The following is a 26,856-nucleotide window of genomic DNA, read 5'->3' as shown; positions in this document are numbered from 1 at the left end:
AGCTAAAAGTCAAGGAAAAAATACCAAAAAAGGGCTATTTTTGGCTGTTGCTACCTGCCGTTAGCTAATAAGGTTAGTTAGCCGTTTTTTTGTTATTGTTTTTATTTTCAGAAAGCCACATGTTAAGTGATATTTACATTTGCTCCTTCAAAATTATTTATCAGTCACTTTGGTAACTGAATCTCTGTTTTTACCCTGGTCTCTGGCTGCAACATGTTTTCTCCCCGAGTCGATTTTTCTCAAACAGATGTATTTTTAATGGGTTTGCCTCCTCTTCCTCCTGACATGTTTACCTTGGCACCTGCACCTGCGTCTCTCTCTGCTCCACCGATTTGTTCGGCATCTGTTGTCAGCGCAGCAGCGCTCGGAGAATATGAGCTGCAGTTTAATGGATCAGGCTCGGGCCCCCGTCGAGGCCTGAAGGTGATAATCCTCCAGGCCACTCCTAGCCTTTGTCTTCACACCGGCTGACCTTTGAGGCCAAACACACTGCTGTGACAAATGAGGAAAATATCCTGCTGCTACTGAACGCCACACTTTGGCAGGTGTTATTTTCCCCTGGTCGCCAGTTGAGCTCCACTGGATTACATTTGTGTAACAACATTACGTATTTATTTTGTTTTGTGCTTCATCTTCTGTCCTTTGACGCTGCTGGCAAAAAGCAACCAAACATGTTTGAGTGTGCTCGTTTTTTCCTGTCTGGATGAGTTATGCATGTGCACATGTACAATGACTGCGTGAGCTGAGAATCCAGGTAGGAGGAAGAAGCACTTGTGCACAGGATGCTGATGTTTATCCTCGTCGTGACAGACAGTCGAGCCGAGAGAACAACAATGGAGTAAGGAAAAGAGCAGCTTTTTTGGCCTTGAAGCAGCCGTTGTGTTCGGATGTCATTCTTCAACACGCGTATATTTTACGTTAGCAAACACTCAGGCACACTTACGACCAGCTGCTTGGCCTATATTAAAGCACGGACATGGCAACAAGCAACAAAGTGGCTGGTGAGCTGATGTATTTCCTGATTGTGAAGGCAGTAAAGGCTCATAATTGCTCTATTTTACGCAGTGTTCATACCATCTACTTGTTTCATAGAAAGCATAGTTGATGGACAGAGTTGTGCGTAGTCAGAGGTGATCTGCTGGGTTTAGTTTCACAGATGACTGGAGCCTTTTCATGTGTTTTCTGGTAGTGGACAGTAAAAAAGTGGACAGGACAGATGGTTGCGGTTATGTGGTACAACCCCTGTAGGTCGCCATGACACACCTGCACAATTCAACAATAGTAAATAAGTTGCTCTTAAAGGGGCTCGGCTGAGCTCATGTGTTGTGATGGAAGTCTGCCAATGACTGCACCACTCTCACATTTATAATAATAATCAGATCTAAGCTGCGGTCTTGAGATCCACTTCTTTAAAAGGGTTGTGTCGTCTGCAGACTGACTCACCTCCTTTTACCCCAAATCTGATAAAATAAATAAAACGGATCTGAGTAAAAACTCGAGTCTAAACACGGAGAGAGCCCACTTGAATTCAGAAAAGATTTTACAGTTAATTGCATCTTCATCTCATTTCTCCACATGTCACTGCAACCCACAAAATGACTACTTTTTATCCTTAACAGCTTGATTTAATCCAAACTGATACACAAGGACAAAAATAGACGCAAGTATAAACAATGTCCTCAGATTCAGATGAGGTTTAAGTGTTTTAAGTAGTTGGGGAGGATATTAGTCAAGACACAGTCCATGATTAACCAGAAGGAGGTATACTATTTATTATTTGGTATTTACACTTAAGAGTTGGCGAGATAATTCCTGACTGATCTGTCTGAGAGCTGGAAGACCACACACACGAATAAAAACGCCTCAATTACGGGAAAAATTATAATGAATTCCTCTATTCGGCCTCGTGTTATCTCTAAAACATTTTCGAACATTAAAAGGGATGTCAAAGGCAAAGGACTGTAATGTATCACTCTTTGAAACTCTCTGTTTACTCTCCCAGATTCTTGAACAAGAGCACACTTAGAAGGAACAGCTTGTTCGAAAGAACCAGAGGTGAAACTCCGGACATACAAGATGGTGAGAACATTTTAAAATCCTGAGGAGAAGGGAAACGTTCTCCAGTGTTGGAGAACAAAAAGTCTGATCATGAAAAGTCTCTGCTGGTTCTCCTGAAATATTTCCTCTCCTCTTCCTTTCAGCTCTCTTTACCGGTCTGGTCTTTGTAGGCAGAAGACCTTCGCCTGGTTGTCTCCTGAAGCGGTGATTGCGACAGATGCTTCCCTGAAAGAGGACGATGTCACAAAGGAAATCAACATTATTTAGTGATTGAAGAAACAAAATAAACAAAAATAATTTATAATAATAATCCACAATAATGGACCAAATACAGATATAGACGATTGTATCAAAGTGGTACCTGTTGATGGTGAAGTCGAGGATCTCTGCAGTGTGGCCGTGGTACTCGGACACCATGCTGCCAGTACGAGCGTCCCACAAGCGCAGCGCTCCGTCCAAGCAGCAAGTGGACACCACAGAAGAAGACTCTTCCCACTGCAGGTGAACGATGCCAGCCTGAAGGAACACAGAGAGGGAATGTAGGTGTACCTCCATTAGCCTATGCTAACCATTACAGTATCAGTCACTCTACTGTTGCTAAAGGTCACATATCATGCTCAGTGTCAGACTCATGCTTGTATTATTTCAGGTGTGCGTTTGAACATGTTTACATGCTTTAATAAAAAAGACATTATATATAAAGAGATTTTAGCTCATTGTTCCAGCTGCAACTTTATTGTTTTGGTTGACTCTCACCGCTCTCATAGTATCATCTACCTAAAGAGACCGATAACTTTCTCTGGAGGTGGTGGAGACCAAAAACAGAGCTAAAACTGGAGGAAATGTTGGACTTACATCCATCAGGTGACCAAAAACACGACTCTAAAGGAATGATAATGTTGCTCCATAACAGCTGGATGTTATGAAGCACAACTTGTTTCCCAAGTGGTCAAAAAATCAGTTATTGCGGGTTAAATGTGCTCAAAACCGATTCCTTAACTGGACGTTCTCTTTCCGGTGTCTCTGCACTGTATGTATGAGTTAAGGCCATTATCTGCACACTAGCCACAACCACTCAACTGGACCTCCCTGGTGGTACCAGTGGTGCATCCTGGGAGATATGTGATGTAACTGCAAAGCCTCCATACATTATGCAAAGTCAAGACAAGTGAGAATCCGGAGGAGCTTACCTCATGTTGACACCTGTGCCTCAGGACCTGTGTGGAGAGGTCGTATATGGCCAGAGTTCCCTCCAGGTACGCCACAGCTATGAGAGGAAGACTGGAGAGGACAAGAAAGATGGAACAAGGAAAGAAACTTTAAAAGGGCTGTGATCCTCAGTATGTCTGAAACCGGGCTGCAACTAATGATTACTTTTATTATCACTTACTGTGACAATTACTTTCTAGATTAATTCATAACTCATTTTCAGTCTGTTCCAGTCTTTCAAAGTTCAAGGTGATGTCTTTAAGTGTCTTGTTTTTGTCAGTTAAAAACACAAAGTTATTCACTTTGATACAGTATAAAACAAAAATTACTTCCAACAGTTCAGCGATTTCTAAAATAGTTGGAGATTAGTTTTCTGTCAAACAACAAATTGATTAATGTACCTACCTCCAGATTCTTTCCTAAACTCCTGAATAAACTGCAAACCAGAGCCGCTCTCAACCTGATTTACAGCTAAGGACTCGGCTACCGGGGGAAACGACTTTTATATCCACTAATGGTCTTTTTTTTTTTTTAATCCTTGAAACTGCGATGAAAAGGCATGACAGAGGCTCAACTTAGGAAAAAAAGGCTTTTAAAATCTTTTTAATCACACACCTGCCTTTCAGGACTGAAGGGGAGTATTTCATGATGCAGATGAGACAAAGCGATGATGTAAATGACCATTTTCATTAACCTGATTTGAATCTTGAAGTCAAAAGGCTACAAATTGCATGTTTTTGTCAGGCATTTCATTTATCTAAGACAGAAATCAGCAACAATTCTTTAAAACGTACTCAAATGTATTACTACATTTTTCCCAGACATTGGGATCATGGTACTGGAGATATCCAGTAGTTATTATAAAGTTGTTTGACATTTCCTTAATCTTTATTGTTTTGCAGTTTGATGGTTATTTCATCTCCTCTGGCTGTGTCTAGAGTGGTCTAGTTACTTTACTCACGTGTTGCAGAATCCCACAGATTCCACAGAGTTGGTTTCTTCGTCGTCTGTTGATGCTTTGGCTTTGCCTCCGTCCACAGAGAACGATCCCACCACCTTTAAACACAAACAACGCAGAAAACAGACGCTTTAAAGAACAAGTTATCCTACAAACACTCTCTTCTCCATCTTTTCTTACGTCTCTCTGACACCCACCTTGCCTGTGGCGGTGTTGATGAGCTTGGCGCAACCGTCCACCGACCCCGTCAGCACCAGAGAGCCGTCCTTGTTGCACGCCAGGCAGGTCAGCGCCCCCTGGTGTCCGTCCTGACCTGTTGAACGAGATAAACCAACTATAAATCACCTAGATAACAAAAAAGTAAAGGTAACAGCAGGATGAAGCTGCCAGACTCACCTTTAATGACGTGGACGGCGTTTCCCTGCTTCAGATCCCACATGCGTACTGTTCCATCCTCATAACCCACAACAGCTCGTTTACCTGGAGAAACATTTCAAATAATACAATTAATTATTTTCGTATGTTTTGGATCCAGTATCAAGAGTATATTTAGAGCAGGGCTTCCTTTATTCTCACCATCAGGGAGGATTTTGCCGCTGGTGGCCTGGCACGCGGAGCTCTGGAAGGTTTTACAGTCTCCTGACGGGATCTTCCACATCCACACGTTGCCGTCGTCTGTCCCCGCCAGCAGCACCGGAGCGCAGGGATGCCACTCCAACCACTGAGGAGGAAGCAGGGCAGACAGCCGTGAATTAATAGCTGCTGTGCCTTGCTAAAGGGCAACTCAGCAGTAGCGGCTGAGGAAAGGGGTGAACGTGTGATCAGTCACTTCCTCCAGGAGACCACAAATTCTCAGTGCAAGCGGTCATCCTCTCCTAATAAATTCCTTCAGCCCCAATAAAAGACTTCACACAAGTGCTTACAGATGCACAAACTAAACAGACGCACAAACACACAGTGAGGCCGATTGCAGCGTTTCTGGATTACACTCTCACTCGTACCTCCAGATCTCCCACTTCGAACGACCAGATCTCCTCTTTGGTTTCCACTTTCCACGCTTTAATCATGCCGCTCATGTCACCCGTCGCCACCATGGACGAGTCGTGGCTGAACACGGCGCACGTCACGGAGTCTTTGTGACCTGTGGGGACAGAGGAAAAAATATTTTTGAAGAGCTCACATAGGTGTTCTGAAGTTTTTATAGTCTCAGGTTAAAACAGAGGAACACAACATTGTTTATATCCCGGCTGCCTAATAGCAGATGAACAAGTCACCTTCTATTTACCATTTGGTTGCCGAGAAGCTGATTTTAGCACTTGGTATGTTAACTAAGCATGTCATGATTAAACCCCACTGCTGTTCAGACCTAAATAAGTCAGGACATGAGCTGTTTATTCTGCTATGTTATAGCTCGTAAATAACAAGAGTTTCTATTGAATTCAGTATTATTTTGCAGGTAAACCCTTATGTTTGCAGCTATCTTTCTAACTATGCTAACATTTATGGACGTGTTCTATGTTCATTACGTCAGTTTAGCTGCATTAAGACACAGAGGAACTGCCAAGACTCAGAAAGGTAACCTGCTAGCCAGATACTGGCAGTGATCAGGGATGTTCATGATTAATGATACATCGCCTTTAAGAATCCAACAGATTAAAAATGTAACCAACAATCAGAATTAGGCATAAATACATCAAATCATCATTCAAGTAACTTGGTGTTTACTTTAGCAGTTATATTAACTCCTAATGTCGCATCAAAGATAGATCGAGTCAGTGGTTAAACAGTTTTTTAATTGAAAACTCACTGAATGTCCCACTGACAGCTCTATCTGATTGGTTACACATCACGAGTCAAAGCCTATCAAGACTAAATAATCTGAACCTGCAAAGGATCTGAAAACTAATGTTACCAAATAAATGTAGTGGAGTAAAGAGTGTCTTATTTACTCCAAAATGTAGTAGAGTGGAAGTATAAACTAGCAGAAAATGGAGGTACTTGAGTAAATTGTGCCAAGTTACACCCCAAAACTGGTTATTGTCTCCTTGATTACTAATGATCTGTATTATCGGCCCTGAGAGAGCCATATTTCTTCCTCTCCTGGCTCAATACATTGACTCTTGAATGTGTGTAAAACCAGCCTTCAGTCTGCCTTCACCACTCACCTGAGCACTCCATCAGGACTTCCCCATCGTTCACCCTCCACACATACGCCTTATCATCCTCTCCTCCTGTCACCGCCATGCTGTTCGTGGCAGGATCCAGACTCACACAGAACACTGAGCCTGGACAGAGGAAGGGAAAAGAAATGTTAAGACTTAACAGACTGAATGTGCCTGATGACAAGATCATAATAAACCCAAGGTGAGGTGCTACCAGAGTGTTTGGAGAAGGTGAGCTCGCTGTCATCCTGCTCTGCCTCCATCTCGTCCTCTGTCTCCCAGCCTTCATCATCTGCGTTTCCAGCGTCTTCAAAGTCAACGTCCCCCAAGTCATCAGCCAGATCATCTGACAGTGAGAGAGAAAGATGGAAGGTGAAGTGTCATGTATCTTTTAAGTCTAATTCCAGCTAACAAAACCTACTTTTTAGCCTTACACAGAGTGTCACAGGCATGGTTAGAGAAAAACGTTGTCAAAAGTGACTTGTAAACAGTTTTCTACCCACCAGGACCAGGCTCCGTATCTTCCAGGTCGATGACTTCAATAATTTCCTCATCTCCGTGGAGCTCAACCGACTGTTGCTCCGTGTTATCCATGCTGTTAGCAGGCTAAAAGCTAGTAAAACAGCCGAAAAGTAACCGTGCGAGTGAAGCTAGCTAACCTGACTTTAGGCTACCTCACTTTTAGCTACTCACGGAGTCCTTACGTGAATACAAGTTACACTTTCGTTCGCAAACTTCGCATTTAGTGTCGTGTGAGTTTAGATAAACAGTGGTTAAATGTCAAACTAACTGTATCCCCATGTTTTCCTCACGTTGCTGTGACTGGAGAGACAGACGCATACTGATGACGTAGGAAATGGTCGCATCGTCGGCGTCGTGTAGCTCCGTCTCCACAAGATGGCGGCGTTGCACAAAGTAGCTTGAGCAGCGCCACTGGCTGAGTTTGGAGTATTTTTCAATATCTGGAGGTGATTTATAAAGATGTTTCGACCCCCTCGGTGAGTTATTATTCCCTTAAATATCGGAATTAACATTAAACTTATCTGTTTTTATGTTTTGTCTGGAAAAGAGTAGTTTTCGTGGTCAACAGACAGCTTATTGTAGCATGATAGCTGCTACTTCTACCACAATACAGGTTGTTCAAGGCTTATTTCGCTTTAAAACAGTTTTATTATCTTTAATTTTTGTTTGTTTTTTTACTTTAAGTGTACCATACAGAACAATGTCTATAATTGAGTGAAGTACACATAAAGAGCCAAGCTCAGTGAAGAGATATTTAGCTAGTTGACTGTGTTTGACTGAAATAGGCTAATACTTGCTATATTTACCAGTGTTATTGCTAGCTAATTTTGTATGTTTATTTCCTTCTTATTTGCTTCTATTAGTGCATTGTATTTGCCCCAGTTGATTTTAAATGGCACTTTCCCTTTAATACCTGTTTTTTTTGTTTTCTGTATCGGTGTAACTGTCCTCAAGACCTCAATGCCGAATAAGAAAAGTGCTCCCACATCTACCAGTAAGAATAACAGTCCATTTCATCAGCACCATTATCAGCAGCATCATGAAGATAATGATTATTTTTTGCCCACAGCTTCTATTTCTGAGCTGTTTCTAGCCCAGGAAGCAAAAGTCCTTGCATGTGCAAAAATTTCTTCGTCAGACGCTCACTCTTAAAATACCACCGTGAATAGTTCCTCATTGTGTGATTGTAATAATATGTCCCTTTCCAGTCTGATTATGATACGTTCCTGCCTCTTACAATGTGATTATGCTGCTCCTCCAAGAACAGGAATCTATTTTTATTAACAATCAGTGGCCTTTGCTGTAGTGAGTAGCGACTTGAGGGTTCAGACACTTAAAATCATCGTCATTCGGTCACAAAACTGTAATTTACACATCTGTTATTACCGGAGCAAGGGTGAAGCAATGCACTGTGGGATGTTTTACTGAGAATAGCGTGCATGCTATTGACGCTGTCCATCTTCATTCCATTGTGGGAATTACTGAAGCCACTGCAGGTCATACATCTTACACGTTGAACTAAGACGCTCATATTTAATGGCAGAAAGATGAGACGGTGTAAGTCGCGATGAAAAACTGATGGATGTATTTCTGTTTAAGTACTATTGTGTTACAGAATTCTCCAAAACAACTGAAATTGATGGGGACTTGTTTGAAAATGTAAAAAAACAACTGAAACAAAACATAAAAAGACTCCATACAGATCCTCCAGTGTAATCCAAGTCTCTGAAAGCCCCCAGATCCCAAACTGATTTGAAAAGAAGTTATTTACCCCCTCACCATTCAGTCAAGCTCCTCCGATGGGGTGCTAACTAATGCTTTTATCTTAGCAGCTACAGGGAAGATTTTGAGAGTAAGTAACATATTTATTTAGTCAGTTTGGATCTTGGAGCTTCCAGAGACTTGGACTACCCTTGAGGAGCTGAACAGAAACATTTAATTTTTTTTTTTTGGGTACACAGCAATCAGAGCAAACATGGCACATTTTTAAAGCTATTATGTTATAAGCAATTGGATAAAACAATGCAAAAATGGTGAATATTGAATCCAATATTCTGCTGATAATGTAAATAAACATACAGTTTCCTTTACTTTTGATACTTAAGTACATTTATTGCTAGAAAAGGTTAGAAAAGTAGATTTTTGAGTCTCGTTCTCATCAAATACCGACATGGTGGGATGGTGGCCGACCAGTCCTACATTCCCAAAGCGTCAGTACTTGACGAGTTGGAAATGAGACTCAAAAATCAACTTTTCTTACAAATAGGACCTTTAAGTGCATTTACAATCTTATTCTAAAAAGACTTTTCCTCAAATACTCTTGGTATGGGTAGCTTTCACTGCTACCAAAGTAATATTTTAATACAATATCTTTACTATTACTCAAGAATGACTTTTGGGTACTTCTTTACAAAACCACTGGAGACTCATAAGACACTGTTCAGAGAGATTAAAGAGAGTAAATCTATCTGAAGAGGAAGAGGAAGAGAGTAGGTTTTTCTTTTAAAAGTGAGAGCTCCTCCCAATCACCTCCATGAAATCAAGCCAAAAGTGTCTACAGAATGAATCCCTGCCAGCCTCGGGTATGCTGAGCTTGACCTCTGACCTCCCTGTGCAGGAGGGAATGAGATGACAAAGTTTCTAAGCTCACATTTAAGGATATTTGTGAGACTGCAGTAAACCACAGGAATAACATTAGAAGCAGAGCCATAATCCATTTTCAAAGAGCTCTCCTCTCTTCCTTAATCTTGCCATCAAAAGTTCCCTCGCCAGGGATATTTTATGAACACTTAACGCAGTTTGTCTACTTCAGGTTTTTGGGGTTTTATGTCTCTTGCTATATGCTCCTGGCAGGGCTCAGGCACTGCATGCCCAAAGAAGTTTTACTGGCTGCCCAGGCCCTCCATTTCAAGCCTTCCCTGGAAAAATACAACCACCTCATGATGTGGTGAGATGTGGAAACATCAGGGTGTACGTTATTTAGACATTTTAAATCTGCAGTGAGTGAGAGATTTATAAACTCTCCGTTCGGTTATGAGTAACGCTGGAAGAGGCCGTTGAACTTTCACGCTGGAAAGTTAGATGACATTAGTTACGACGCTGGTTACAGACGCTTTATTTCATCAAGCTGCTTCTGCATTTCGTCGGTTTTTCTGGCTGTTGTGCCAGCAAAGGACTTCATTCAGCCCCTGTTCACATAACTTAAAAGACTCTAACATTGCTGGATAAATTTGGGAATATTGCTCAAGCTTGCGGACATTTTTACAACTGTGCAGAGGCTGATTTTGAAGGATGATAGAAATACTGATCCAAGAGCTGATATTTTTTGTTGTAATTAGATTAACTCATTTTTATACGAAAACATGCCAAGAAAAGACACCATTTTCCGAGAAATGGCCTTTGAAACAGCAGTTAAACTGTCATGAGACACTAAAACCCTGACTTAAGGAATTCCTTTAGGTTTAGCGGCCCTTCAAGGGAGTGTGGTTAATAAATAAAATTCAGAAATGTCCACAAAAGTAAAAATAAAGCTTGACTGGTCACGTCTGAGGTCGACAACATGATGAATAAAGTCGGGCAGATGTAGAAGTTTAATCCTAGTTATGATCTGTGACTGTATGTAGAGTCAGGAGTAACAGGAAACACCATATATGCAGCAGAGATCATGAGCTGGTTTGACCTCAGAAAACATGTGATTCAGTCCCCTGAGCAACCAGGACATCAACTGAAACACAAATCATGAGCAAAAACAAGCTATTTCAGCACGCACTGTTACTAAGCTTGTTAGCCTACTCTTCTTCCTCAAAAATAGTTATTAGAAGCTTTAAAAAAAACAAGTCACAATTAAAGATTAAACCAAAATGTTTTGCTTGTGGCCACTGATACAAAAATAATCTCTGCCCCTTGTAATGTTTGAAATGTCCACGTTTGTAAGTAGTTACCCCTCTAAACTTCTCATACTGTCTAAATTAAATAACAATTAGAGTTGTAAAAGAGTTAAAATTATACAATATTTAAACAGATGTTCACGCCCCCCTCAGAATGAGTTGTAATACCTTCACTTTTCCACAATATTAATTATTTTGGTGGGTGTAAAAAGAAAGAGAAGAAGGAAGAAAGTAAGGGTTTCAGTAAGGTGTACTTTGTGTAGCGCTAATTAGCAAATGTTAGCAAGCTAGCATGCTAGACTTAGGGGGGAGGGCGTGGAAAACATTGTACCGGCTGAACATCTCACATGTCAACATTGTCACTGTGTGTTGACATTTAGCTTATAGCACTAATTTGGCTAATTACAGCGTCACGGAGCTGCTAGCATGGCTATAGGCTCTTTAGTCTGGCTTAACAACTACTAAAACTAGAGTCAGTAAACAATACAGTGCTAACACTGTCGCCTCAATATTGATGAGATAATATTGTAAAATTTTATGTACAGTTTTCTGTATAAAAAGTACTTTTACCTTTATATGCTAGGCTACTTAGCATACATTTAGCTGATCATGGGCTACTTTTACTTCAGCAGGATTGTGAATGCAGCACTTTAACTTGTAATGAAGTACATTTGCATTGTTGTTTTGGTAGTTTGGTAAAAGATTTCAGTACGTCTCACAATACTGAACCTCATTCAAATTGTAGTCAAATTTACACTTCTAATAACATAGACAGAAATTGATTTGCAAGTGTACAGATGAGAGGAATGATGCCTTCAGGTGCAGCAGCAGACTGAGGGATTGTTCGGCACTAGTGGAGGTTTTTCTTCCTCTGGGTGCGTTCCAGTTTGGTTTTGTCTCAGTCTCTTGAATCTGCCTATTTTTACCCAGACGCCGTGGAACAGCACTTTGGGTGGGCTTGTCTCTGCCGTCATCAGAACAGCAGAGACCGGGAGCGACCCGTCATAACAACATTTCTCGGTTTATCACTCCGGCAAGCTGGTTTATGTCTGAAAAGCAGGACACTCTGGGGTGCTGTTACTTTATAGGCACACACACATGGAACCACACATCTGCCTGACCAAGACATGGAGGCACATGCATCTACTTTGTGTGTGCGCACGTGCGCTACATGCACCTTTACGCACACACACGCACGTACACACAAACAGTATCATTAATAAGGCCTGGGAGCTGTTGCTGTGTGAGAGGTAATTACTCCATGCAGCTCAGCGAGGCTTTGATGGAAAGTTTTAGACTAACTGGCTCGACTGTAAGAAGCCTTGACTCTGCTTCTTTTTTAACAAGAACTCTTTATGGCTCCTTTTGCTCTCTTTTCTCTCTTAAACGCTCCAGTTTCACGGCATCCTGGAAAGATTTTATGTCTCGTTTTTAAATATAGGCGAGCAAACCTACAAGAAAAGAGCTTAATTCGCTTAATAGCGCTGATTAATGTTGGAGGCTGTTGTTGCGCAGCTTCATCACATGCCGTCGAACACGCTGTGAGATGTTCAGAAGTGTTTTCCTTCTTGCTGGCGAGGCAAACTTCTTTATGACGCCGAGGTCTGCCTGCTTTGTCTGCACGCTGCGTCTGACTCATGTGGGACCGTGTTGGGTGAGATGACGGCTTCCCTTCTCAAACCACTAACAGCCAGTTGTGTGTGTACTGCAAGAGGTCTGGTCCACAGCCTGTGTGTGATGTGTCTGCTGTGGTGGCAGAGCGGTAGTTTGCGCAGGCCGTACACGCTTGCCTGTTGACTTTCTAGCCTGATTGCTGCTCCTCTTCCAGCCGCTGGCCAAAAAACATGGTGTATTTTTGGAACATCATTACTCAGGATCTGTGTTTTTAGCCAGAGCCATGTAAGGTACTTTGGTACAGACGCTTTTAAAGGCATCGCGCTCCAAATAGGAGGACTTATAAACCTGAAATGGAATGAGGTGATGAGTACTCTCCCTGGATGCAAAATAGTTAAACTAACATAATCAGCGATTTGGCAACCCCAGTGTGATGTTCACTGAATTGCAAATGTGCTGCTCTGGGCAATATAAGCCAATCTAATCCCTGCTTTGACATCACTGCTCTGGACACACTCACTCTCACACACGCACGTATACACACATTTGAGTGTTTTATGCAAGTCTGCGTCAGCAAAAGCCCATAGACAAACAATGCAGATGCAGATGTCCAAGACCGATCTGTGCTCAATGACAGAACGAGTATAAACTCTGTGCGTTTGTATAGAGTGTGTGTCTCGATGACGTCCGTCTTAATGAATATGATGAGAGGATTGTGTAAGTTGTTTAACAATTTGCAGTTTATCTGTATGTTCAGTTGCTTCTGTTTCACACAAGTTTTTCTGCTGTGTACTTAAATACTCCAAATGTTGTACTTTTCACTCCCCTGCATTTATTAATAACTTATGTTACAGCAGATACACATTAATAATAGAAAGTATAATCAACAAAAAATATGCTGTACAGTATATGTATAAGATAGTGAAGACCTTATTGATCCCCATGCAGGGAGAAACTCACAAGCTACCCAGCAGTGTACTTTATACACTAAAACAACAGCTAAAATATTAGGGGTTAGGGTAAATGTACACAATACTGCATCTACAGTTACAATCCTATAATTTAATATACAGTATATAATTCAGAAATGAGTCATTCTGCATAACAAGTACGGTTTTACTATATTGTGACCTTGCTACACTAAAAGAAAGAGATACGAATACTTCTTCCACCGCTGGAAGTTACATCAGTCATTTTCCAGGTTGTTTGCAGGTCATCACAAACACATGAAAATGGCTCCCAGCATGTAAACAAAAAGATTCTCCGGTATTTATGTAATGTTATTTATATACAGCATATACAGAGGGAGAAGGTCTGCAGCCATACAGCCATGAAGGCCTAAAGAGCTTACTCAAGCACAACAACATCAGAGATGCCTCCAAGACCCACTGCCTTACGTAACCAAGGCTCCGTAGCTCATCCACAGAAATTATAATCCTCTGTTGCTATGGATACGGCTGTCCCACCGGGCCTCCCCTGTACTCCAAAAGAGGAGCGACCTCGATTAATGAATTCAACTTGTACCCGAGCAGCACAGAGATGGAAACGAGTTAAAAATAAAGAAAAGGGGACTTTGGACAGTAGTAAAAGTGGTGATAGTGACCAGGAGGAGCAGGGCTGCTAGAGTGCCCTTGAGCACTCATTGGGTATAATGTTCTGTTTCTTTCATTCCAAGTGGCACCAGTAAACGTTCTTGACCTAACTGAACGCAACAATAACAGTTCAACTATGGGAAAACATTATTGTGACAATATCCACTTATTATATAATCAATAGTGAACACAACTGGAACATGATGGGTGATGTTTATGAAGAGGTCCTTGAGATTATCCGACGGAGCTGCGGGGTTACATCAGACAACACAGGTTAAGAAGGACTGAGATAAGATACACAACCAAGTTAGAAACTGTAATAGTACATTACTTTGAAGAGTGATGATGTTGCAATGATACCGGCACTCCTGACCTTTGACATCCTGGAAGATGAAGGTAATATTTCCCCTTCAGCTGTAGCCAGAAATATTCCGGTCAAGGTGTAATGCTGTTTGTCAGAGTTTATTTCCTTTGCTGAGTGGCACCCTAACACAAATCTTGGCAGTGATGAAGTTTAGTCACTCTTGGCTTGGTCCATTCAGGAGCTAAGTCGAGCTGTATAGTCTACCTGCACGTGGAATGATAACACTGTCTCCGCCTGCAGATGTAGCCCATATAGAAACTGGTTAGCATATTACAGTAATCAAGTCAGCTAAACCAGGCAGTGGTGTCGCAGTTTTTGCCCGTGGGTGGCTGCTGAGACTCAAAATCAAATATAAAGTAATGGAAATAAAATCAGATTGGATTAGAGAAGGCAGTGCGGAAGGCGTTTCATGTTGCAGTGAGCGAGAATTGGATAAAAACGTTTGTTTCATTTTGCCACTATGGAAAGTGTTGAATAATGGAAGGAAGGTTAATGATGTTGATGTAGATTTCAGGCAGCAAATTGCTTTCCATCATTAATAATTACAACACAAATGCTGTAATAACACAATGTGCAAAACATGTCAGGCCAAAATCTATAGATGAATATAATGTGTGTTACTTATAAACAATTACAGCAACCAGTAGTAGATGTTACAGAAAAATGACAGCAGAACTACAACAATAATAGCATTATAAGCCTATTGTAGGCATACTAGTCATCACTTAGAAGATAACAACATGACATTGGAACAAAATCCATTTTAAGGGACAACTACAGGAACTTCCTAGCTTAAATTGCTATGTCATAATGACACACCATAGCAGAAAAACCCATCTTAAAGGAGAAAGACACCACTAAGATGTGCAGGCCACCTGTAAAAGACAGCCTATCATGATTATAATGAAGGACATTTAAGCTATAATATTTACAACAGAGAAAACATATCATTAGCTATTATAATGCCACTTTAAACTAACCTCTGCGTAGCAAAAACACACAAATTATTAGTCTAAGTATGTTATTATGGTTAAAACAAATAACTTATGGCATAAAGTTTTAATAAACTCACTCTAAGTTCCAATAACAATAATGTAGGAGTATTAAGATACTGTGTATGAGAGATAACAAACAGCAAATTTGGATTAAGGGCTCATAAACCCAATATAGAGTCTATAATAGACACTATGAGAGCCTGTCACAGTACTCTAGATTATGATAATGATGCTGTCGTCAATAAAAATGCCAGAGAGCAGGAAACTGTTATCAAGATGTCATTATTGTGTACAACGGACATACAGGCTCCTCTGTGAATATTATACAGCAGATACAGTAAATGTAAAACTTTATAAAGTAGTGTAAATAAACAATATAATAACCACATTATAGACACTCAGGAGCCACGTTAGAATTTTACAGTGAATACTTTCATTATCTATGTTATACTTGGTGTGGTCACTTTGGACCACTACAGTCATGGCTAACTGAGCTAACTAGCTAAACTACTAGCTAGGCTACTTGTAACTATTGAAAATTTTACTAAAATTATTTTTTACATTTTGACGTCTACATATTGTGTTGCAGAGATGTCAAGTAAGGTTGGCATGCTAACCTGCTAACCTCCTGCGCTAACTCCCCTGGTTCTGAGCTCCTAGTCTGGACCAATAGATGCATGGCTAATCGAGCTAACTAGCTAACAACAGCTCTAGTAAATAGCAGTTCAACTAATTCTTACATATTAAGTGATGTATATTTATACATTATTATACAGTGATGTACATTATTCTGCTTAGTTAGTACTTTTGGTACTTAAAGCATGTTTTTAAAGCAGGTTCTAAGCTCCTAGTCCGACCACTAGATGCATGGCTAACAGAGCTTACTAGCTAACAACAGCTCTAGTAAATAGCAGTTCAACTAATTCTTACATATTGTACCTTTTTAAGTGATGTATATGTATACATTATTATTCAGTGATGTACATTATTCTGCATAGTTAGTACATTTACTTTTGGTACTTAAAGCATGTACTGGACCACTAGATGCACGGCTAACTGAGCTAACTAGCTAACAACAGCTGTAGTAAGCAGCAATTAGCAGTTACTATGGTGATATCCTCCTTTTTGTTTTGAGTATGAACCTGACAGGTGGACAATTCTTACATATTTCACCTTTACAGTGATGCATGCTAATTAATTATAACACAGTAATTATTAACATTATTCTACTTTTGATACTTTGAGTATGTTTTGCTGCTAAATACATGACTTTTACTTGTAACAGAGTATTTTCACAGTGTTTTCTTTTTTTCTTCCACCGCTGCCTTTAACACAGGACACGCCCAGAGACTTTTTTTTTTTTGCTCCCCCCTTATTAATAACACAGTACGTAACTACAACCTCACAGCCAAACTACCTCCTGCACACACACAGACACAAACACACACATGATATCACGCTGCAACACTAGCAGATAATCACATTTTCATCAGGCTTGAGCCCGCCCCTGGTTAAAAAAAAGTAGGGGCGCTCTCCATGTGACGCTGGGGCTGTAACAAAAATCCAGTATGGCGGAATCTATCAGGAGATGAATTTCTTCGTCCCCCCTCCTGCGCCGAGAAAAAAAAACCACTAACATGGGAGAGGAATAACAAAAAGCCCCGCGGGACACATGTTGGGACGACTGGCCTCCTCCTGGCGCGTGTAGGTGAGCTGCTGGTGTGTTTACGTGCTCGCGGGATGAATGTGTAGCCGAGCTGCGCCGCTTTGATGTTGATATTCAGGCAGCAGGGATGCGATGCACAGACAGGATTCATCAAAACAATGTCCGGCTGAAGTTTCCACTCCGCTTCAGCTTCAAGCTTTCCTGCTCCTTCTTTGCTCTTGAGCACGACTCGTATCTACTCGTCGGTAGGAATGATTTCACGTCTTTAAAAACCATTTAGCTCTTTTTTTTCTGGGTTACATTGCACTGTAGCGGGCGGGAAGTGTGTAGGCAACAAGAAGGAGGGGGGGAGAGAGAGATTGGACAGGCGATGTTTATTATGCCGATTGTTGCTGAGCTATTTTTAGTGCACGGCCCCAGCCTTAGGCTTTAATACAATATACACACAGACAGCACGACTCTATCGCCGCGCACTCGCGTTGTTGGCGAGATAAATGCGTAAAAATGAAGGCCCTGCGTAAAGTGTGTGTGTTTGAGTGTGTGTGAATGGTTCGGGATGGGCGGTGGTAATTCTCTGCATGCGTCAATCTTTTTTTTTTTTTTTTTTTTTTGTGAATGGGGGCGTACGGGTTTGTTGGAGCTGTTAAAGCAACATCAAAAGCGGCTTTAAAGTGTCTTTAAGCGGTCTGGAGCAGGAAATATTAGTCAGGACGTGTGAATTGTGGCGTTGGATGCGTTAAAGAGTTTTGAGTTTGGGACTGGAGTGTGAGGTGTACACACCTTTTTTTGTAACAGCCGGCTGCTGTCAAAATAAACGCTTACTGGATGTTATTTAAAACTTCTTCCTCTCAATAACTCGTGTTTTTAACTCCATGTTCCAGTCTGTTTTTGTGTTATTTCTTCATTTTGGGCTCCAGGGCTTGTCTCCCCAGATCTGTCACCCTGCATCAAGCAAGCTCCTCTTAAGGACAATGGCCTAGGACACACACACACACACACACACATATGAATACCCCTCCCGAGACAGATGAGATGCCCTGGGAGAATGGTGTTGCATGAAGCCCCCCCGGAGTGTCAGCTACTCCCCGTGACACACACGTTCGCCTCCCCTGCCCCTCCTTGCCTCTGCTTTTCCATCACAAAGCGCAAGTGTGCGTGCGCTGTGCAGTGACCGACTTTTTTGGGGGGCAATTTGTCCCGCGGCTGCACTGTCTGGCCCTCTTGTCTTGAGATCCCCCCCCCCAGTGCACACACACACACACACACATCCGCGCATCCATCCCGCTTCAGAGGACCTCAGAGACCTCTGCCAACACACACACAAGGGGTGAACATGCACACTACCCCCCACCCACCTCGCCCTCGGGCAGTCTTACCCCTTCTTTTCTGTGGTGGTAAAGTCGACTTGATGCTCTGGGCTCAAGCCGTGATTACATCTGACACTCCTGCTCCAGGCTCGAGGAATTCAGGCTACTCCCCGAAAACAAAGAAAAAGAACAATCATTTATTTCCAGAAACAGCAAAACGACCAATCAGCCGCTTCCAAAAACAAAGAAGAAGATCATTTATCCCCAAATCAAATAGAAGAATCGCAGGTTTCTGCTCTGTAACATTCACGTGTTCATGAGACTAACAGAACCGCTCCACCCAGTCCTACAGTGAAAGTAATACATCATACTTTTTCCATATTTTTCTTAATCTTGGAGCGCCCCAGTCAAAAAGAAACATGTCTGGGACAAGCAATTTATTGCCCGATTGGTTTACAGCGAGGTCGTACTTGAGGTTGTATTGAGTTCTCGATGGTGGTCTTGGATCTGCACGGCAGCAGTATTTTACTTTAAAAAAAACCCAACATGTATTTCAAGGTGTGGGATTCCTAAATTGTCCAAAGCCAGCGAATAAAACGTGCTAAAATTGTTGAATAAGTACTCTATTTTAAGGTGATGGCCTTTCTAAAAGTTGTTTACTCATGTTAAAGGTGCAGTATGTAATATATGTGTAAGAATTTTAGCTATAAACAATCAGTATATGAAGAAATATCACTTTTAAGATTATGTCAAAGACGGAGGCTGCTTAAGACCACTAGCTGCATGGCTAACTGAGCTACCTAGCTACGTTAGTTAATAGCTAAGTTTTTAGTGAACAGCAGTTAGCGGTTCCTCTGGTGATACGCTCCTTGTTTTGTTAGAGTGACCATCCCGAAAAATACGAAAACATTGAGCTGTTTGATTAATAATCATCTGTAATGTGAATAAAATGACTTAAGCCCTATTCACATGGGACTAGTACAACCAGGGGACCTGATGTGATTCAGAAATTATCACCTCACGTTTGTGTTTCATGTGGGCATTTGCACGGGACAAGCAAAGTCTATATTTTAGTCCTTTTTACTGAAATAACCCCCTGAATATGATACCATGTCTTAATGTAACATCAGTGTTTCAGAAGCGAAGCAGCTCTTTCAATCAAATAACAGATGCTTTGTGGCTGAATATGACAACCTTTAGTCGCTCCTAACCCTCGCTGTCATCGCTTTTAAACGTCAATATAGTCGATCTCATAGCACAGCTGTTGACTGTTGTTAAACATATTATGAGCGGTGATCAAATTTCCCACTTGTTCCGTTGCCTGAAAACAGAAAACAGATGTTTAAAAAGAAAGAACGCCACATAAACAATAAGCCGATTCTCTCGGGGCTGATATTATCACAGGACCTCACGTGTCTGGAGGAAATATAGTAGGTAACATGTGGTGGAGTTTTTACTCTACAAATTACGGACGCGGAAGATACGCGTGGGATTAAGATCACAGACATCCTCCGCAATCATTACAAATTACATGAGGTCCACAGGTCATATTAGTCCTGTGTGGATAGGGCTTAAGTGCATGAAGGCAAGAACATGTAGAGCAGTCTAGTGAGTTCAGAAAATGACGTCACTTTACTGTAATGCAGCCTTTAAAACCAGGAATAGACAGATAGAGATGGATATACAGTATATAGTCTCAAGAATATGAATATATAGAAGGTTTAAATTGTGCATATAATTGCTTTGATGGACATAAAACTCCTCCCTGGAACAGTTACAGATGATCAGGGCATATCAGCTCTATACCGTAAGTGGAATCCAAGACAAGTCAACAGTTGTCACTGAAAGATCAATACTATAACTGGAAAATGAGCTGCGTGTGTGTGAGACATCAATAAGGATATCCAGCTTTCTCCCTCCTGATGCTGACTCCGGACTCTCAACTCATCCGGATATCAGCGCTCTCTTTTTCACACATTTAAAAATCAGTATCAGTAGTGTGAAGTTCACGTGAGGCCGGGGCAGCCCTGCATGACTGAGTGATACCTGGTAGTGGGAATTTTACAATGAAACTGGCAGAAAAAGATAAATATTGGGGCCAGTACCGGTCCAACTTGTTTATATGCTGCTTTGAAAGATTGATGTTTCTTATTTGGGTGCAGTTTCCAATCCAATGTGTATATAAACCTTAAAAAAAAATCAAATGAAAACTGGATTTGTCCAGAAATTAGATTACATTTTAAGAAAAGTAATGACACATTCCTTTTCTTCCTCTCTGATAGGTTGGTACCGGTGCTAGACAGCGATCTTCCGCTCCGACTGGACTAGCACAAAGCAAAAGCCTCATGGGGATTGGCTGCTGCCGCTGGACGTCTGCTTCCTGTTTCCAGCCTTGAGGGATTCTTGAGGGACCGTCCTGAGTGTTGGATCAGCCTGAACACACGCGCGCACACACACACATACACACACACACACAAACACACACACTCCCTGACATCCACAGTGTTGGCAGGATAACAGCAATCAGATTGCTGTTCTGTAAATCACATCTGCACTCGCACAAACACACAAGTCAAGCCGGGTGCTCACCTGCCGCACTGCGTGGACACCGACCGGATCGACCTGTCAGCGATGACATCACACAGCCACCAAGGTAGGATAATTATCATTAAACCTCTTGTTTATTTAAGAGCGTTTACTCACGTGTCTTGCACTAATGACACAGCAGGATGCAACATGCAGGATAAAGTTATGATATTGCAATTTGATTAACAGCTTTTTTGGGTATTTTTTGTGTTTTTTCAAACATGGCGAGTCCACCAGTGGGTGAATAGGTGCAGTTGGTCACCCTGACCTAGACAGCTGCTGAGCTACAAAATGTTATTTTTCTAAAATGTTTAATAGCTTTTGAACCTCTATTCCAAACCATATGCCATAAAAACTCATGTAAAGTGGTGTTTCTCAGCTTTACAGTGGTGACAATGGTATCATTTGGCAATGAGGAGCTCTGTAGTGAATGTGATTATATCATCAAGTTCTGCAGCAATGATTCGTCAAGGGAACCCACATAATTTTCTTTTTTCCTTTCCAACGGGCAACAGTTGATGATGATTTAATACCCTTTATATTTACTCGCTGCACTTCTTTGGACACATCTACATGGTCAGTAAATGAATTATAGGATTACTCCTGTTTTTCTTTGAAAAGCGCTGAGGATAATATGATAATAAATGGCTGTAACTTGCTCAGGAAAGGTCCGATGAGGACAAAAATTCACGTGAAAGTCCAAAAACATCCAAGTATTTCTTTTTAAATGAAAAAACAAAACTTCCTGAGGGTCTGTGTGAGTTCACAGTCAATAAACACAACATTTTGACTAGCGTTTTAAACAATTATACTAAATGTATCCATTATCAGACAAAACAAATGTAAAACTGGGACTTTAAGTAAGCCAGACTGACCGGCTGTTACATACTTGTAACTAATCTTTAAAATAAACACAGCTTCTGTCTCATTTATGCAGGCAGATGTTATAATGCAGGTTCTGTAAGTATTGTACGTTTTCAGGAGTTTCTTGATGTAGGGGAGCATCGATGTTTCCCAATTTTATTATTTGAGTTTGAGATTAAAAAAAAGGAAAGAATCCAAATAAAATTGTTGTTTGTGCACCAGTCCCAGTGTAGGATATTGATGAAATGAGTGAGCTTAAGGTGAGAAAAATCATGTTTAACTTCCTGTAGGGACCCAGAGAGGCAGACAGAAGATGAAATGTTGTAGCATCTTCTCGCTCTGTGCGCTGAAGAAACACCCATCCATCACCGCTGCTGAAACGCGTCGGGAATCTTCAACAGAATTTGTAACTGTCACGTGAGGAGTAATGAGAGTTTAGCTCCTCAATATGGTCACATTAAGGGAAATCTCTCTGCTGCTGCTCTGTCTGCTGTGTTGATGTATGTGAACATGTTGAACACAGACACATCGCCGCTCACAAAAACGCAATAAAACATTTTAATCTGGTCTTATGACTGTTAATTGGCGCGATTCAATATGAATGAGCTCCGGAGGGTGAGAGGAAAAAGTCTATAACACGGGCTCATTAAGAGAGTCTACGTTTCCTCTTTGACACCTAATCAAGCTCAGTTTAGAAGCGTCGGTTTGTGTTTTAGTGAGATGATGAATTATTCGGTGAGCAGCTGGCGGATGAAAAGGTTAGCTTCCTGCCCCGGACGGTGTGGTACCTGACAGTATCGGCCTTGTTTACTTTGCACACCTGGGAGCGTGTGCACTATAAATACCACAGCTGAGGTAACCACCGAGCCCTCAAGAGATATGAACGAGCTGCAGCCTCAGCCGGCGCCCCTCGGCCCTCCAACATCTCCATCGCTGACACATGTGAACACAGCACGGAGGGTAGAGCAGATATCCAGAAAAAAGATGCAGCGTGGACTCACTTCCACCGTCACCAAGTCGGGCCAAGCGCATCATATTGTTAGAGCAACCTCAGATAAGACATAAGACAGGACATCGCTTTATTTGAATTAGTTTTTGTTCTTGTTATGAACACATTTAAATAAGTAATCTTCACTATTCACAAGAGATAGATTTTTAAAAAATGGCGAAAATTGAAGAGGCAGAGGCCGACATCCACTGACTTTTAGTCCCTAGCATGGTTCAAGCTCCAAAAACACTGGATCCTACATTTCCCATAATGCAACTCAATAGCTTCTTTCATTAGAGTAAATGAACAAACAGGACTCCATGTGTAAAATTGGCCAAAAGCCCCTTTGAATATGAAATTAAACCAGTCACGCAGACTCGTTTAGCCTTTTTCCAAATCAGTAATTACTTTTATTTCCTAAAAAATTAATCTCCAAATGATACCTCTATCATTATTTTATCATAGTACAGTTCTGTTGGAAGAAGACAAACAGCGATATTGAATCGATGCCCAGCTCTGAACACAGCCAAGGCAGGAAACTTCACTCCATTCTGGCCACGGGCTGCAGCAGCTGATAAAGCAGATAAACTAACCAGCTCCTGTCAAAATATGATAAGATTTAGCCCTTTTTAATTTCCCACCCTGCCCTCCTTTACCTCTCATCTTCACAGTTTGCTTCCCATGAAAGCACCAAACACGGCTACCCACGATCTGCCCGCCGTCACCCGCGTTAACTCACCTCTCACTGAAAACAAAAATAGCTGCGATCTGTTGTTTGAGTCCAGGGGAAACAATTCATACCTGCAGCGGCTGTTTCTCACTGTCTCGTTTTCCTCTGAAAAGCCTTCAGAGGAGACGCTCTCGGTCCTCTGAGTGCTGCCAAGTGTGGGCGTCAATTTGAGGTGTTGCTTCTCTCGTTTGAATGACAGCTTAGAGACACACTTGTTGGATGCCGGAGCGCGGAGAGAGACAGAAACAAGCAGCCAAGAGACATTTAAAGACATGAAATGTGAAAAATTGGCCTTGTGGTGCTTGTCGGGCTATGGCAGTGATGTTTATAGGAGAGCAGGGGAAGGAATGTGTTCTGTTTTAAGAGACGCATCGGTTTGATTTCTCTGTTCTTGAGACAGAGATGCGAGGGAAATTGATCCTGCGGCTTCTGGTTGCATCAGGGTTGTCTGCTACTGTCTGCTAAATTGAATCTGTTTTATATTGAGCATAATTAAACAAGATTGGCTTTGTTCTCGAGGTGAACAATGAGACTTTCAGATCCGCGGCTTTGTTGTGCTCTTGTGTTTGCAGTGCGATCCAAAGCTGCCAACTTTCTCTCCGAGCTTGCTTTGCACTTATTTCCAATCATGCACCAGCCCTCTAAGTAAAGCCATGAGTGTGTGTGTGTGTGTGTGTGTGTGTGTGTGTGTGTGTGTGTGGTGTGTGTATGTTCACCCTCATGCAGCAGCGGCTCTGGCGGGTGTTTGCGAGTGCGTGCCTGCCTGCTTGTGTGCCATTTTTGTAATCTGTAAATGAGCTTACTAGCACGCACGTTTTTTTTTTTTGTTTTTTTTTCATCCAGGACTTACTCATTTTCTTTATTACAGCAGCAGTGGGATTTTTAGATTAAATATCATTTACCGCAAATCTCTTCCTAGAAAAGTGAAATGTAAAACGCTTTGTCGGGTTTATATTTCCCAGAACAAAAGGGGGGTCATGCTGATAAGGGCCCCTCACATCAGACTTTTTTTGTGTGGGACATATCAGCAAACAGGCTGGAGTGTTTGCACAGGAGTGATTACTCTGTGTACCGAGAGCTGTTGCACGTTAGCCAGCTACATTTGTTTTGCACTTGTGCTTAGCAATGAGCTAACGTGTTGAGCGGGGTGGTTTTCTGTAAACGTCAGGATGAGTTGCACGTGTGGCTATATGTGGAGGACAGTATATTCAATAAAAACACACTCAGATTCACAACAGAAGCATTGTGATTAACCAGCGCCACTTGCTTGACATAATTATCCGTTGAACATTTGTGGATGGAAGCAAAGTAGTTTAAAGTCAGTGTGTTTTCTCAACTGATGATCGTCTTGATTTATTGAAACCTTTAAAACTTTATTATGCTGTCAGACATGTCAGTTTGTTTCCCATGATTCTCTGGGGCCCCTCTGTGGTTGTGGTCACTTGCCAAGCACCCTTATCAGTTCCTCGTGACAACCCGGGTTGCCCTCTCGCCGGATAAAGAGGGAGAGCACACAAACCACATGTGTCTGTGTGAGTATTATGAGAGTAAGGACAATAACGAAAAACAAAGGTAATCCTCTCTCTCAAATCATTGTTTATTTCATGGCTGAAAAAGTTACAACAAAAGGCTGAATAAATGAGTCGAATGAGACATTATGAGTGCAGATGACAGCATAGAGCATGTCCAACATGTACCATACACGCAGAACTGCTAATCTGTGTGTTATGGCAGATACAATAACCTATATTATTGATCTTACAAATGCAATGAAGGCTCTGTTTTTAGACTGACACATTTATTTTATGTTGCAATAATTAATGTTAGATGAGACCTTGTGTCCTTAATAACAAGCGTTGAATTGCACTGATTGATGGTTTCCTAAATCAGATTGAAAGTAGGTATTCACATACAAGGAATTTAACTTTTGGTGCGAAACAATCAACACAGTAAGTAGAAAAAATATAAAGAAAGATAAAAGAAAAGCAAGTGCTGCCAGGTGAGAAACATGAATAGAAAACAGACAACTGACAGCAAGGCTCCAGGGTGCGACATCAGCTAAAGATTTTCATTGAAGAAAACATTTATCACAAGTTAGCCTTCGTGTCTATTGATAAATATTCAGAATCGACTTGTATTGACTAATCTATATTTTTGACACGAGTAGTGAGATAAGTCCTTTAACTCCACTGTTATAAACCTTACATAATTCAGGTGGCCTCTTCAGGTGTTACGGTGTCTTATTAAAAAGGGAAGTTGATGCCACAAGCTGGCAACGATTTGTTTTTGTCTTAGTCTTTCCAGGAATATCTGCAGTGCTAACACTGGAGCAAAAACTGGGTCTGCACATGAGTCATCCACACACACACACACACACACACACACTCTCACACACTGAGGCCAGTAAAGTGGTTGGTAAGTAAGTGCCAGGTACAGTAAGTGATTATTTGTGAATGAGAGGTTTGAACTATACATTTTTACATGTAAAAATCAGAAATTAACACATTCCACGAGCAAAAGCGCATCCAGAGCAGGATACAAACTGTGTGCAGGTTAGGTTTTTACTGCTTTATTTTGCACGGTCTGTGTGGGCGTGAGCGCCTTTTATGGCTCTGAACCGGTGAACTTGACACAGTGCTCCTTTCCTCGAAGGCTCAGCTGTATCTAGGTTACAAGCGCAACAGTTTCCAGGTTTATACAGCCTTGAAACACAACAAAAACAGTGCGGAAAATCAAACAAAGTAACACAAACACTAACGAGTAGGGTCAGAAGATTGTATCATTTGGGCTGGTACCCAAGATTAGATAATGTCTCTTCAGGCTTCAGGCGCTGGTAGATGTGTTGATTTGCATACAGATTTATGTCTTGTACAAACTAGTCTTGAGTTGTGTTTGCGTTAGTCGGGTTTAGATTTAATGGACATTGGGTAAAAGGGGATACCATTGTATCAAGAATCTATTCATTTCTGTTTGTACGCCTGCCAGTTTCATGAGATTAGAGTTGAACCAGTAAGATGTTCGATAATCACTTCAAAGACGACAGTGCTATCTTACAACTGCACTTCCTGTGTGCACAAAGATTATTACCTGACTTGCACCAGAGATAATATGGACAACGTCAGAATGCTGGTTTTGCTGGGTGGTATTTTTTCAGTTGAACTCTCGAATCTGTATTATCTGAAGTTGGCTAACCGTAACCTGCACAAAGCCAACAGCAGGAAGTTAGCGGCTCAAACTGAAATTGTAGCCCGGCTAGCTCAGTCGGTAGAGCATGAGACTCTTAATCTCAGGGTCGTGGGTTCGAGCCCCACGTTGGGCGAGCGCTATTGACAATTTCCCCTCATAAATGAAGTA

General features: G+C 41.5%; 2 protein-coding genes across 8 annotated transcripts in view; one reads left to right on the top strand and one right to left on the bottom strand.

The window, feature by feature from the left end:
• Positions 1–1,747: 1,747 nt before the first annotated feature.
• aamp (angio-associated, migratory cell protein) lies at positions 1,748–7,229 on the bottom strand. Its single transcript, XM_084347208.1, has 11 exons — positions 6,891–7,229; positions 6,602–6,733; positions 6,391–6,510; positions 5,227–5,366; positions 4,802–4,946; positions 4,622–4,705; positions 4,423–4,538; positions 4,229–4,323; positions 3,249–3,339; positions 2,420–2,574; positions 1,748–2,283 (listed from the first exon to the last, which is right to left on the bottom strand). Exons 1-11 carry the CDS (start codon positions 6,979–6,981, stop codon positions 2,208–2,210), a joined length of 1,245 nt encoding a protein of 414 aa, XP_084203334.1. The 5' UTR covers positions 6,982–7,229; the 3' UTR covers positions 1,748–2,207.
• A 65-nt stretch (positions 7,230–7,294) lies between these two features.
• LOC311253320 (histone deacetylase 4-like) overlaps positions 7,295–26,856 on the top strand; it is a 65,618-nt gene continuing 46,056 nt past the window's right edge. For 2 of the 7 annotated variants that reach the window (XM_084347206.1, XM_084347201.1), the window contains exons 1-2: positions 16,777–17,069; positions 20,617–20,987. In XM_084347206.1, coding sequence (XP_084203332.1) covers positions 20,966–20,987 — 22 coding nt within the window. In that variant the 5' untranslated portion in view covers positions 16,777–17,069; positions 20,617–20,965. The other 5 variants (XM_084347202.1, XM_084347203.1, XM_084347205.1 and 2 more) reach the window with 5 other exon arrangements.

Source organism: Pagrus pagrus (genome assembly GCF_965226575.1).
Source record: "Pagrus pagrus genome assembly, chromosome: 24".
In the NCBI taxonomy this organism is placed as follows: Eukaryota; Metazoa; Chordata; class Actinopteri; order Spariformes; family Sparidae; genus Pagrus; species Pagrus pagrus.
Note: the sequence above shows the minus strand (reverse complement) of the source record. Positions and strands in the feature narration are given on the sequence as shown.

Coding starts and splice junctions, on each gene's coding strand:
- aamp (XM_084347208.1), bottom strand. CDS start 6,981: ATGGATAACACGGAGCAACAGTCGGTTGAGCTCCACGGAGATGAGGAA. Junction 4,706..4,801: donor CGGCAAAATCCTCCCTGATG/GTGAGAATAAAG, acceptor ATGTTTCTCCAG/GTAAACGAGCTGTTGTGGGT. Junction 4,324..4,422: donor TCAACACCGCCACAGGCAAG/GTGGGTGTCAGA, acceptor TTGTGTTTAAAG/GTGGTGGGATCGTTCTCTGT.